The 14458-nt window shown below is 54.2% G+C and overlaps 1 protein-coding gene across 1 annotated transcript; it reads right to left on the bottom strand.

The window, feature by feature from the left end:
- Window positions 1-8631: 8631 nt before the first annotated feature.
- vosA (Spore development regulator vosA) lies at window positions 8632-10105 on the bottom strand (the record flags this gene model as incomplete). Its single annotated transcript, XM_037319082.1, has 2 exons — window positions 8632-9587; window positions 9931-10105. The coding sequence occupies 2 exons, from the start codon at window positions 10103-10105 to the stop codon at window positions 8632-8634; spliced, it is 1131 nt and encodes a 376-aa protein (XP_037182753.1).
- Between the last annotated feature and the right edge of the window lie 4353 nt (window positions 10106-14458).

The raw sequence follows: 14458 nt of genomic DNA, 5'->3' as shown, positions 1-14458 counted from the left end.
ACAGTTGTGGGCAAGAGAAATTTCGTTATATGCTATGGCAAGGCGCGTAAGGCAGCCCTGACAAGCAAAAACATCATCAGTGGCTGGAAATGGACTGGTTTGTGGCCTGTCAGTATGGCTAGACCCCTCATGAGCCCTCTGCTGCTTGAGAACACTTCAACCCCTGCCAAACCAGCTGGTCAGGTCTGCAAAGGGCTCTCTGATGGCAAAGCAAGCGAAAAATGGGCGGCAGATACATCAGCAGTCCCTTGGTCAACCCCTAAGAAGAGGGATGAGCTTCAGGATCAGTTCAGCCTGTTCAGTAAGCTGGATACCGATGAGCATACGCAGCGCCTGCTTTTTCGGAAGGTTCAAAAGGGCTTTGATGAGAAGGCATACCAATTGGCAGTAGCCCAGCGAAAGATTGAGGCACTGCAGGCAGAGGTTGATGCCAGTAGGGCCAGGAAACGGAAGAAGGTCAGAATGAGCCCAAATTCGAAGTTTGCCGATATTGAGGCCATTCGGAGGGCTCAAATCGGGGCGGGCGAACTTGAAAGTAGCACAGATGAATCCAGCGAGTCTGAAAACCCTAGTGACAGCGAAATTTGCATCGTCGTGGCATCATAATACATATAAATATTGGTTGAAGTTGATGTGTATAAATGTGAGGGCATCAAAAATGGGGTGGCCAAATGTGGGGGGTGGCCAAAAGTGGGTGTGGGACGTTAGCGGTTCACGCAATACAACCACTACGCTCTTTATCTTCTCTATGCCCCCATGATTACTCTTCGTTAAGTATTCAAATCGAGTCTCCAAAAGCCCTGCAATGAGGGACTATAATGCACAAGTGAGAAAGCTGCAAAATAAAGCGACATCATTAGTCGAGACCACCCAGAAAATGTCTCAATAAATTAGATAAATAGAACCGGTTAAATCAAGTCTGTAATAGCACCAACATCATATTCTTTCATCGTGTTCTCCTAGTCTCAGACCGAGAAGGGGCCTCTTAAACACGCCCTCTCCTTTTCCCCCCTTCAACATTTTATTTATGTCCCCGCACAGTAGGTCACGGCCTCTAGGTCTACCTCTTTGGCCGCTGGAAAACTCCGACGAAGAAACTTCTTAGGGCCAGTGGGCTAAAGAAAGCCCAATGGCTGACCTGCAAGAGTCGCCTTACTTGCAGTGGCAGCCCCCTCCCAGTACAACACATAACTAGTCATTTCGTCGATCTGGCAATAAAAAGGCAAAAGCTATGAGCGGAGTCACGCTGACAAAGTCAGGGCGGCAACATATCTTGTCTCTTAAGCAAACAATCAAGAATGATATTTGCGTATGGTGATGTAAAATCTTCCCGAGATACGGAAAGGCTTACGCCTTCGATTATGCAGGTGAGCAGGAACGCTTCTTACCGTCATCTCTTGCATAGTAAATCTATTCAACTGGCGAGTAATCAAACACCAACGATATCAACCCTTACGCGCCTTCATCACAGGATCTCGTTACACCGAACAACAGCCATAACTTGATACAGTCTTTGTCTACATGTAGACAGTGACTGGAACAGCCACACGGCTAAGATTGTTTTGCCAGCAGGCCATCTTCTGTCGTACATGGCGTGGCTTTTAAACCTTATACATGTATCCAGGCAAGCTGGCAAGATACGTATGGGAACATTTCGCCCGACAGAGGGATTCTTGGCAGTATATAAATCACCCGTCAACAGTAAAGCACTCAACAGGCAATCAGGACCTTATCAATTCTTAGTTTCTGCTTTACGAATCGCACAGCCTCTGCTGAACATTATTCGGAGTCCATTCCCAGCGTTGTGAGAAATGAACAGAATGTTCCAGCCTCTCTTCCCTCCTCATTCAACTCATGCCATTCTGAAGGTATTCCATGAGGATAAGCAATAAAAGACAGCACCGCAGGAAGAGAATTGAATCCGGTCCGTCGCTCACTTCCCGAAAGTCATGACACAACACAGAGGATCGCAGATATCACTGTTGCCGCCCCGAGTACTGGACGTGGAGAAGCAAGCCATGTTGCCTTGCCATTCCACACATAACAGCTCCAACTCTCAATTTTATGCCCAACCCTTCACCCAGACGCACAGCATCCCTAGCCACGATTTGAATTATAAGGTATCCGAATTATGGAAGTTATCCAACATTCGCTAGTAATGTTGCAAATGTTCATCACTTGTCTACTAAACAATGTGTTCACTTCAACAATTACATCCACCCGAAGACACTCGCAAACCCATAAACGCAACCTCCCATCACTACAACCATCATAGTCACTGCCTTTGAGCATTTCTTCCCGTTCATCCGACACAATACTCAAGAAACGTCAAAACCTAATAGGAGTTCGAGCTCCGTCTGCCCAACGGCGTCTAGTCAACCGGTACACAGCATCATCTCAGCAGCTCACCATAGTGGACGGAATGATCCTAAAATTGGGAGCATTCAAATTCCATGAACACATGATTGACTTCACAAACTGTATCAGCGCTATTCTTTTGTATTTATAATGTGCCACGTGGGAAACGTAATGATCATCCAGAAAACCAGCGTTAGTAGACTACAGGCAGAGAGAATCATCGCTGGTATTAAGTGTATTGACAGCACGACTCTATTTTCATATCCAACTCCATCTGACGCTGCAACCAGTGCCATTCACAGTACGTAGTGTTACATCAGACTCATGGCAAGTCGCAACTGGCACAGCCAATCATACATAGGCAACGCGTCACCTATGCCTCGCCTGAGTCACAGAATCCTCATGAATCTCAAAGTCCAAAGCATTATTAATATTATGCAACATTTGCACTTCTTCAGATAGTCAGAAATCATCCATCTGAACTGCGAATATCAAAACCATACGCGCCGATCACGGCCCTCACGGCCCTCACCACGCGCCACATCAAGAGACGCCACCGCGACGCGAACCAACAATGCCCTCCAAAACCCCTGCCTTTTCCAACCGGCACAGTGCCGACGCATATCCCTGCCCCAGCCAAATAGAAACTCGCCCCCAAAAACCAGCTCGCTTCAGTTCAAATTGGAAATCCGTACCTGCTGATCCCACCACCTCACGGCGAGATGATCCGGACGACGGGAAGCAGATCACTACTTTGAGCAGCCGCCCTGCCGCCACACTTGGTTGAAGCCTACACACACTCTATTGTGGCAATGTGCGTCGCGGCGCATGGGCGTCAACCAACACCAACAAAACGTTATTAGCCACCGCTGATCTTACGGGAGGCAACGTTCAGCTAAGATCTGGCACTGACCACGTGCCATTGAATGGGGTCTTACTTTCCCATATTGCCAAAGATCGACTGAAGCGCTTCGCGAGACGAGGACGGCAGTGGCTGGCAGCCACTTGGCTTACCGGTGGCAATCTGACAGCAATATCAGACTGTCTTAAGCGTGTCAAACGGGATTGGCGATATTACGAAGACGTTATTTCCACGGGATTATCGCCATTTCCAGGACACCCCGTAACATCGTCTGGAGCTGGCAAGCAACCGGTGAACGAGGTGAGCCTCAGTTGCTACGCATAAGCAGCTCCGCATGCAAGCGAGCGTGGGGACGGCATGTCTAATGCCACCGACCGACTGTCCCGTGTTTGGGTTCCAGGAATTGTGAAGAAGTTCGCAGCGGCCAACAGGTTCAGGTATTTCCAGAGTGTTGGCGGGATGACGGACCTGTCGGGTCTAGAACGTCGCAACGCGCGACACAAATGGTGCGGAGACTCTGCGGCAGGCAGCTTCACGGGAGTCCGGGAGTCCATGGCTGAGACGCGGCCAACGTGAACCTGGCTCGCTGCCAGCCAAGAGGCGAGCATTGGCAGGCACACTTAGCTGACGCTGATGAGGTTTGACAGATGTCCTGTGCGATCCAGGCCGTCGATTGGATCGGCGTTATCAATGTCACCGAAATGAGCCACTGCTCAATATTGTAACGGGGCATCCCTTCTCAAGCTTCAATCGAACGATTTTTTGAGACGACGGAACCCATCAATTTCGCACAAACTCCGGGGTTCCCTGAGGTCCTGGGATCTCGACATAGGGTAAAAGCCCCGACGTACCGAAGGGCCTGATTGAATCGGCCCTCCTCACTCAATGTTTCAACTTTTCGGAGTCGCGATTCCGGCAGCGCCCGCCTCGCCCGCGCACCCATGGCAATGGAGAGCTGCGAGCCAGCCTAACTCGAGCCCGGGATAAATAGACAAGTGGGCAGGCGGGGACCGGTGAGGGGAAGGAGAACAGCCGGCCATGACCCACCGTTGACGCAGAAGCGCAGCGAGCAGCATGCTGGGCCACAGCAAAGCTAGCTCGCAGATATCAGACGAGCATAATTGCGGTGAGTATAATGGCAAAGAAGGAAAGGTGAATCGACGGTCGTCCCATTGCGGACTGGCTGCATCACGCGAGAACGCGCAGGTCCCAATCGGTAAGACCCAAGAAGCTGCATGGCGAGCTCGAGTGGCATCGCTTCCAGCGCATCGACACTCGTTTGTCTCTTCGACGTGGCATAGAAGCTGATGGTTGCCAGGCCTATTCTGAATTTTATTTGCCGATTCGGGGATCGAGCTCTTGTCGATTACCCATTCCAATGTTATGTCCATTTCACACGCAGCAGAGTTCGTGTGCCTGTCTCAAACTTTGCATTCTTGTCACGTTGGTGCCACACCCAGAACGGCTCTCGCCACGCGTTGGGGGCGCAAAGAGGGCGTGTCGACGGCGTGGGCGGTGGTGTGTAAATGCAAGCTTATCTGCAGGCCAACGGAGGTGTGCTGTCTGCTATTGCTGCACTGCACCGCAGAAGTAGTCTTGGGTATGTGCGGTTCAGGTACGCCAGCAGATGTACCCGATACAACGGGCCGTCAACGTGGTTGTACCGGTACATGAGCACACCTCGAGTGGCTTGCAGCAGGCTGGGGAGTCAAAATCCATGTCGGTACTGCATCGGAATAAGGCGAATGGCGATCATCCAGAGATGCCTGTACGCAGCCGAGATCTCGTAACGTCAATAGCCGCAAAACGGAAGTTGGAAAAAGAAAAAATCAGAGTTTAAGGCGTGCAGTCAGCTGTGTCGGAGATCCCCTCCATCGCCCAGGGTGTGGGGGCCCAAGCGAGACAGGCGAACAGGCCGTCTGTTGTACAGCGCTGTGTCGCTGACAGAGCGGGCAGTGATTGCGGAAGAAGGAGCAGAACATTTCGAATTCGGCCTTCGTGAGGGGTGCTGACCTTGTGAAGTTGGAGTCGACAGGCGGTAAAAGTCCATGGCGAGGCCAGACTCTGGCAGAAAAGATCCTGAAGCAACTCAGCCTCTGGCATAGTTCGGCCAGGGTTTCGGCGGTGTGGGGAGGGAGGCCGGGGGTGGCATTCCCCCACGAACAGACAGCGGCGGAGCGGAAGTTCGAGACACGGCGCATGGATGGAGGCCCTCTGGCAGGCACGTCTTCCGCCAGAGCGGCTGCTCTGTGCGTGTCATCTGTCATCGGAACATGGCAGAAGCCGAACCGTCGTCTAGTGTTCAGCCCATGTTGACAGACCAACACGGGATGGCGGACATCAGACGAGATCGAACGTCATGCCCAAGATGGAGGGTAAGGTGTCTCGCCAGCCCTTGTCATCGGCAGGTATGCATGCGTCCAGCCGGCATCCGGGACACATTGTTCCTGGCGCTTGGTTCGAGGGACCCTCGACGTTTAGGGCGGCATCGCAGAGTCCCGATCGAGGCAGCGTGCATCAAACGGTTGTGGACAAATGCGGCGATTTGTCCGGGAGGGCGGCCAGAAAAGGCAAGTTGTCTATGATGTAGGGAACCATCGCCGCCGGGGTGCTGCGTTGCTTGATGTTCGATCTTGCTTGGGTCTGGATCTCGACTGCAGCGGCTGTCTCCAGTTAATGTTCTGAGATACAGGCGATTCATTTGTTTTATCGAACGTTGCGCTAATTAAAAGATTGGTGCAAACAGTCGCATTTTTCGGCCGCGGCAATCGGGCGGTGGCAGCCTCCAAAGCATTTGAGTGTGACGGCAGCACCCGAGAAAGGGCCTAGCGGATGGCGTTCAGAGTCCAAGATCTCAGAATGGGCCGCGGCAGGCAAGACAACGCCCAGGTTGAGCCTCATGATCCCGCCAGCGATCTCCAACGACGCGGAGCTGTCCATCGGAGAAAAGAGCGCGACAGGCGGCCCGATCTGTGAACCCTGAGACAGTCATCGGAGCTCGGGCGCCGGAACGCAGGACGGCCGGTGCGGAGCGGCAGGATCGACGAGGCGGCTCGAGTCTAACCAGCCCTGCCAGGCTCATGTCGCCTGCCGCCGTCGCTGGCGCATTGAGTACCCGCGAAGAGAGTTGTATCAGCGTCTGGATTCCGTATGATCACCCGGATCTCTGCCTTCGTGGTCCATGCATCGACAGATGTCGGGCTCATCCACGTCATAGTCGGGGCCCGGTCCAGGTCCAGGTCCGGCCGTTCGGACGTGGTGCGGATGAACGGGTGGTCAGAGATGGGACGACAGCCACGGCCGGCATGGATGGAGGGACGAACATCCGGGACGAGATTGGAGATCGGTAAGCTCTGACTGAATGGCTCGAAGCCGTCGACAGAGGGCCAGATTCATGCGTTGCATTGTTCTTCAGCAGAGGCCAAGCGGCAGGGGAGCGATTGATCGTCCGGATGGATGGCTGGGATGGCCGCTGCGCCTGCCGGACCGAAGCGGTGACAAATACGTCAGACGCAGCGAGTGTATGCGGCGTGGCTGTGCAATTGACGATGGCTGGAAATGTAGTTCATTGCAGCAGAAGAGTTGAGGCAAGGAGGAGCATTCCCGCGCGGGTGACGATGTCGTGTTGTTGCGGTCGTCGTGGATCGCGTTGGTGCGGTGCAGGTGGTGTGTTCACATTGGAGGAGTTGGTAGTGGAGAGGAGGGGGAGAGAAAACGCGACCAAGCACCTCTTAGGTACGTACCCGCCCACTTTCCATTGCCTTAGGTCGCAATCCGTACTCCGTACAGTGAGGGAAGGCACCTCTGCCCTGGTGCACCTGCCTTCCTTACCTTGCTTCGCGACGCCGCAGTCGCAGGCAGGCACCGCTGGCTGTTGCCTCATTCGCATGTGAGTGCTTCATCCGTAAGAGAAGGCGCGACGAGTAAACAGAAAGAGCGCCCCTACTCGGTCAACCCGGCAGACTGCAACTGCCTCTCGGAAATCTCCTTCCCTCTTGAGCCTCGACCAAAAAACCCCCCATCTTTGCCCCCTGCAACGCGCTGAAGCTGCGGTCCCCAAATCGGCAGGCGCCCTACACCGCGCAAGGAGCCCGCTGCCTGTCATCGCTTCAGATTAATTAACCCCCGACTGTTCACGGCCCTCCTGCCCTGCTCATCCGCCATCAGAGCGCTGCAGGGCTGCTCATCGAACCCTTCCAGCAAACCTTCATCCCCTTCTGACCGGTACACTGACATACTACCTTCCTTGCCTTAGTACCTTAGTAGCAAAACTGTGTGATGGGTTGGTTCCACGGCACCACTTCGCTCGAGCCTCTCTCCCCCTCCCCTTTTTCCGCATTGTCATCTTTCCTCCGATCAAAGCTCCAGTTCATCATCAATAAGCAATAAACTTTTACTCTCCTCTCCCTCCGTCTGATACCTTCCAGATCGTCCTGACTCGCCCCAAAAGCTTACCTGAATCATGGATTCCTTGGACTCCTTGGGCTTGACGGGCCGTTTATCCAAACCACTCACCCAGAACCTAAACCTGCCCCAGTCAGTCGGGTTCGTTCCCAAACCAAACTGTGTCATATGCCGGGTCTTCTTTTTTAAACTTCCGCACTGCTTCTTGCGCATGCGCCACGTAGACTGCGCAGCCAGAACGCCCTGCAAGTGATTGTACCCAGCCCAGTCATTAGCCTTTCTTGTTCGAATTAAGGATTCTGCCCTTGGTGTCCCACACATGAACCCAGACAACAACATGCTTACTCGCACCGCCAGTCTGGTCTAGCCCCTTCGTGCGTCAATATCTCTTTGTCAAGGCCATCTCGAGTTGACTCGACACTGGCTGACTGAAGCTGCAATCAGGGTCCTCCCCGAACCCCCTTGCTATCCTCCGAATCTGTCTCCCACACTCTTGTTTCAAGTAGCATCGCTGTGGGGACCATGACAGGGGTAAAACCACTCACCTCACGCTTCCATAGCTCCTGGACTCGTCCACATTACTACTCGAAACGCTGTCCAAGGGACAAGTACCCGGATAATCCGCCGTTGTCCGGTGGCTTCACGGCGCGGCAATGGATAGCAGGAACAACGCAGTGACACGCCTGATTGAGTAGAAGTGATCTTCATTGTCGACAAAGGATGATGTTTTTATGCTGCTGTGCTGTGATGTGCCATCTTTCCCCCAAGATGCTGCCTCTCCTGCCCAAGGAACCCAGGGGTATCTTCATCCTAAACCCATAACGCCTGTCTACCCAAGTATGCAATCCCAGGACGGTGCTTCCGCAGAAATCGATTCGATCCAAGTAAACTCCATGTTGTTCGAAAACTCGACATTCTCCTTGCTGTTGTTGTTGTTGAAAACTTGACATTTTCCTTGTTGCTCGAAACTCGAAAATCGCCTAGCCGTACAAAACTTCGACTTTCTGCTAGTTGACGTTGTTTTGGGGCGGGTATCGGTAGCCCATCTGCGATGCGGGCCTGTACATTGCATGCGCGTTCCAGGACGCCTCCCTATCCCCCATCCTCATCATGCTTTCGTATGGATCCGACATGAGCGGCGGACTTTGTGTCAAACCACCGGCCGAGTTCGGCGTCAGAGTGTTTGGGTTCGACCAGAGTGGCGGGCTTTGTGTTACCGTGGCTGCTGGCGTAAGAGGGTAGCTGGCCAAGGATGTCGGCGCCATGGCGTACTGTTGCTGAACTTGTGCCATATCAAATGGGCTATGCTGTGAGCCCCCCGAAGTAACGTAGTTGTTTGTTTGTTGGAGCGGCATCTGGAGCGGCATGACTGAGGCTGCTTCGCCGCGGTGTCGTTTGACGACGGTCGGTTGGGAGTCCTCGTGGAATCTTCGTTTTTGAGTGACGGCCTGCGCAAACCTCGCGGTGTCTGCTGCAGTGCGGACTTTGTGCGAATCCTTTCTAATGCGCACCCTGATCCCTTGGTCGCTGAGAGTCTTGGTCAATGTCGTGCTCTGCGCCAATCCCGGGAAACTCCGTGGCGAATGGACCTCGAACGGCTCTGACAGGACTTCGGCCCATTCAAAACAAACCTCCCCGTTGAAAATCTCGTAGAGAATAAAATGTAATTGGAAGGTCCCCTGCACTTTAACGGAAAGGTTGCCGAAAACGAAATAAGCCGCATCGCTGCCATGCTGGTCTTTGACTTTGTGCAAAGAAGACACTGTCACCCCTTGAAGGGCCTTGGAGAGATCCGTCTTTTCCTTCTTGTCGTTGTCTTTAGAATCGACGCTGACCAATTCGCACGTGAGAAAGAGGTGAGGGTTGTGGACGACGGCCTCGGGATTTCCATATCTGCTCCAGTCCCAATTGTTCTTGTTGACGCACAACTCGACAACGGGTGGAGGATCGATGGGCTTGGTATCTGCGAAGATAGTCAACAAATGTTGTTCCACGGGCGAGCAAAACAATCAACAGCCCCATCCGGCTACTGAGTGCCCGATTTCGTGGCTTGAGGATGATTACACAGGCGATCTCGGCCACAAAGCTCTTTCGAGTTTCTGGTCTTCAATTTCCTCCTCCCTCCACCCTCTCGCGTCCCTCCAGCCTACTCCTCCAATCTGTCATAGGCTAGAAGGCAGACTGAAGGCTGGTCAGAGGCCAAGCCAAGAGGCATGGTAGAGGGCGAACAACAGGCCAGAGTTCGAGGCGGAGAGTAGGCGAGAGCCAGTGTGTGTGCGAAGAACATCAAGCGCAATAGAACGTACCTTTATCCTTGCCGCCAGCAACTTTCGCATTACGCGGTTGTTGCACCATGCGCAGCCACAGGTTCGGCTTTGGTGCGCTTCCGTTGTGGCCAAGCGTTGGTTGAGACATGGTTTGATCGCCTTGGAATGGCCTTGGTGGGATGGACTGGCTGTAGTCGTAGAATTGGCTCGACATGGCGAAGGCGTTTGGATAGTGTTTTTGAGTTTGAGGAAATAGAGGTCCAAGTTCTGTCGTTCCGTGGAACGAAAGACGACTGCTTTTGTAGAAAATGGTGGCGAAGACCCCATCAACCGTAGGAATAATGGCCGATCAAAGTTGTTAAATGCTGGTATCGAAAGACTAAATTGTTGAATAGAAGGCGGAAGTGTTCGCAGTCTGGGTTAGGTGGGCAAGGATTGGAGAGACAGAGAAGTTGACGGTTGAGTAAGGCAAGGTAGTGCCTTATATCAGGGTGCAAAATGTCAAATACTGGACGAGACCGGGCCCCTGTCGCTGGGAAAGAGGAGTAGTAATCCTTGCGCTGCTCTGGTCTGTGCCGCGAAGCAAATCCCTTGGCAGTGGTTGTCGCCTCCCCCTGGTCGGTGGTAGTCGTTGGTAGTAGGCGAGCTGTCAAGCGACAACGGGACTTGGGGGCGGTCAACGAAGCCAAGTTTGGAATACCCTGGAGCAGGTTTGCGATATGTAGGCAAGTCGGTACCCAGAGACGGTGTGTACGAGGCTCGTTTGGGAGCTCAGAGAGAGAGTTGAGCAAGTGTCGTAGCTGGAACGGGGTCTCTTGCCTGGACAGTTGACCGAGAGGACTCGGGCCTGGTGTTGTCGCCAGGGACAGTCGATATGTGAACAGAAAGATGGTTCAAGACTGAGGTCGATGGAAGGAGCCGATGGGAGACTCAAGTTGAATGAAGCTCCGTGCGGCCGAGTCGGTGGCGCATGAAGCACGGAGATGGACGAGGAGGACACAGACCACTGGAGAGGTACTTTTGAAAGCCGTTGAAGCGTCCTGGTCGAGCACCACAGTGGATCTGGTCTAAGGTTATGGAAGGCAAGGAATGCAACCGAGAGGAGATATTGAACAAGGTAGCCTGGACGGGGTCGAGGAAGATGTCTGGGAAGGGGGGGGGGGCGTGTGGTCTTGGACGGCGTCAAGAAGATGATGAAGTCGTTGACGAGGTCTGTGGTCTGTGGTCTGTGGTGTGGATATCTCTCTGATGGATTGGTGGTCAGAGACGGGAAGAGGGAGGTGTTGGAGTTGGCCGCACTAGTGTAGACGAGGCGGTTGCTGCAAGTGTGTGTTTTGCGTGGACCCTCGACCGGAGATATTATGTGGTGTTGGAGAAGCGTTGATGCCGTTGCGGGCTGAGTTGGCGATGGCTGGGCAGCAAAATGACAAGAGACAGACTGGGCTGGAAGGAGGGATGAATAAGTCGAGATGGAAGCTGCAGAGACGGATTGGTACGGACGAGGTGAGCAGAACAGCGCAGAACAACACCCGGGGCCAGGTCAGGAAGGCAAGGTCAGGTCAGGTAAAGGGAAAGAAGGAAGGTAAGGCAGGGTAAGGTAGGGTGAGGTAGGAAGGTAGGTAGGCAAGTACCTGCCCTCCCTCCCAGGTGCGTTCATTCAACCTTGCACAGAGGTCCATCCTGAGGCAGGTACAACGGCATTCGTTATGTGAGGTGTACTTGCCTACCTTACCTACCTTACCTCACCTACCACCTACCTTACCTTACGGAGATACCTGGACTGTGGAGGCAGGTAAGGTATGCAGTGGATGCAGTGCAGTGCAGTGCAGTGCAGCCAGCATGTAATGAGGATGGAAGGCAGGCCGGCAGAGGCAGGCATTAGACTGAACATTGCACTGGAAGAGGGACGCATTGGACAGTGCCCTGGACATGACGGGACCCTGGCCAGGACTGCCTTGCCCTGCCTTGCCTTTCCCTGCCCTGCCCTGCCCTGCCTTGCCTTGCCTTGGACGTGGATAGGGAAAAGACCCGGGCAAGGGAAGGGGTGTTCGGATGGATCATGGCGGCGAGATGGCCGGTCAGTCCAGTGTCCAGTGTTGTCATGCCCAGTCCACGTCCACCACCACCTCAGGTCCCAGTGAGCGAAGCGTCCAGGGCCATCCTGAGGTGGACAAGGTACGTACCTGCCCCGTCTTGGATCAGGGAGGTACGAATACTCGATGAAGGACAGATTGGGCTGTGGATGCAGGCGCGGAAGTAGAGGGTACATGACCCGTGCGCAGAGCGAGCAGGGAAGGAACCAAGGTACCTGCCTCCTGTACGGAGTACCTGACCGTTTTTTTTTTTTTTTTTTTCTCCTTCTTCCTGGCCCTTCCTTCCTTGGGTGAGTGAGATGAGGTAGGTGCACCCCGATGGTGCTTCTCCATCTGTCTGGGACAATAGCGCGCTGGAATATTGTCGCGGCAGGAGGTAAGGTAGGTACCTCTCGTCACTTCCATCTGTTCTTGCCTCCTTAGATCCCGTCAGCCAATTACCGTACATGCTTTCCCCTGAACACAGGCAGGCGGGCAGGCGCGTTGGGCAGGCATGCACTCTGCATCTTATGCCACGCACTGAAGAAATGCAACAGGATGGAAATGTCTCTTTGAACGGGTCGTCCAAGGTTAGATCAGGTGTGAAGTTGGCCAATGTGCCTGGAGGCAGGGTCTGTTTGCATACAGCCATCGCATGGCGCATCGGGTCCCTCTTGCGCAGAGATATCCGCACCCAAGGCAAGACAACATAAGACGGGGAGATAGGTAGGTATCTTACCTTATCCATGCCCGCCCTGCTCTGCTGCCCGTCGCCATGCCATGCCATCCGTTGCACTTGCAGCAGATGGGACTGCAGCGGTTGCACATGCGACCGACGATGGACGATGGGGGGCTCCAATCCATGCCGTCGCCCACATCCCACCTCACATGCATCTCTATTTTTTTCCTCTTCCTGAAGCTGAAGAATAATACCCCATCTGGGAGGGAATATCAAGGATGATCGCGTCCAAGCACCGCGAGAGCTGTCTTGGAGCCTTCTCGTCTTGGTGAAGATTTGCAGAGGCCACGGTCCGTCATCATCGTCCCAGGTCCAGAATCGAGTTAGCAGACCCGTTTGATGCAGGTGCTTTGGCAGAGGAGAACAATTCCACAATTCGACTGTCCACTTTCACTGCCTTAACAGCACTAGTGCCACAGCGCACCAGGGCATGGGCTGGCATGGTGGTGTTTACCCCTTGCCCGTCCCCCACTGAGGTGCAGCGCAGCGCAGCGCAGTCTGCAGATGTAACAGACAGGTACCGTATGAACGATTGAACGGTGACGCCCAGGACAGACGAGAGACGCCTGTGTGCCTGCCCATCCATCGCCCATCATCCAAGGTCCAGATGCTGCACGGCTCTGGAGCTCGTCCCTCCCCTGCTGTGCGGACTTTTGGACATTGGATATAGCAGAGACAAGGAACGAAGTATGGTACGGTACACCAGGTAGGTACCTTTCACAAAGTCGAGAGACACTGAACTGACTGGACCCATGACGCAGACAGCACCCATGAACCCTGCCCTGCCCTGATGCCAAAACATCCTTGTACCGTGGCCGGTCCGGAAGTCCACAGGTCCCACTCGGCCGTCTGTGCGCGGCGGAAGAAGCTGTCGAAGGCAGGCATCAAGGCATGAATGGAAGCTTCTGAGACACTTGCTTGGACGATTGTCGATGGACTCGGGATCAAACCTCCTTCTGGGGTGGTTGGCGATGGTGCTATTGCTGGGTTGCAAGGCTATCATCGCTATCGCTCGCCATCCACCGCGCTCGCTCGCATTCAATCTTCACCTATCCGTACATCGAATCGACAACGGCGACGATTCCTTCCTTCGTTCGGCCCCCCTTTCCCTTGCCCGGCCACCTCCGATTGCCTCCCCATCTCCACACGGGGCTCGGTGAACGGACACACGGGGTAGGCCAGGGCATCATTCGCAAACACAATTCTCTTGATCAGGAAGGCTTCTCGTCGTCTGACGGGGCCTTCCATCGCGCAACCACGCCGGTCGCAACCCTGTTGGGCGTCATTTGCATCGCGAGCGAGCAGGGCATATCGTGTCGTTCTCGTCCTAGTGTACGGCTATTCTAGGGCCTCTCGACTCTCCAGGGCCTGTCACAGGCTTCATTGCTCCGAGAGTGGCTCATCTGACAGCTGTCATTGACCCCAGCCTGGGCTTTGACCTCTCGCCCTAGGAGGAGAGGAGGGCCACAGACACAGCCGCCGGCTCACGTCCACTGTATCTGCATCTGCGCTGGGCATCTTTCTCCGTGCCTTACGGGTACGGATAGATTGATGGATGAAGGGCCTTATGTCAGCGGGCTGGGTTGGGATCAGGGACAGGTGCTGTTGGCATCCCGGCAGCAATTAAGTCGCGCTCCGTTTGATTGTTTCTGGACCAAGGAACGCTCAGGAGGAAGCCTCGCAGCCAGGGCAGGACGCAGCGATGGGAGTCGAGTCGGACAGCGAGTGCTGGAGCAGGAGCAGGGCACGGAGAAGG

This window comes from Colletotrichum aenigma (assembly GCF_013390185.1).
Source record: "Colletotrichum aenigma strain Cg56 chromosome Unknown KSG_Cg56_contig02, whole genome shotgun sequence".
Classification (NCBI taxonomy): Eukaryota; Fungi; Ascomycota; class Sordariomycetes; order Glomerellales; family Glomerellaceae; genus Colletotrichum; species Colletotrichum aenigma.
This window is presented reverse-complemented; position numbering and strand designations above follow the sequence as displayed.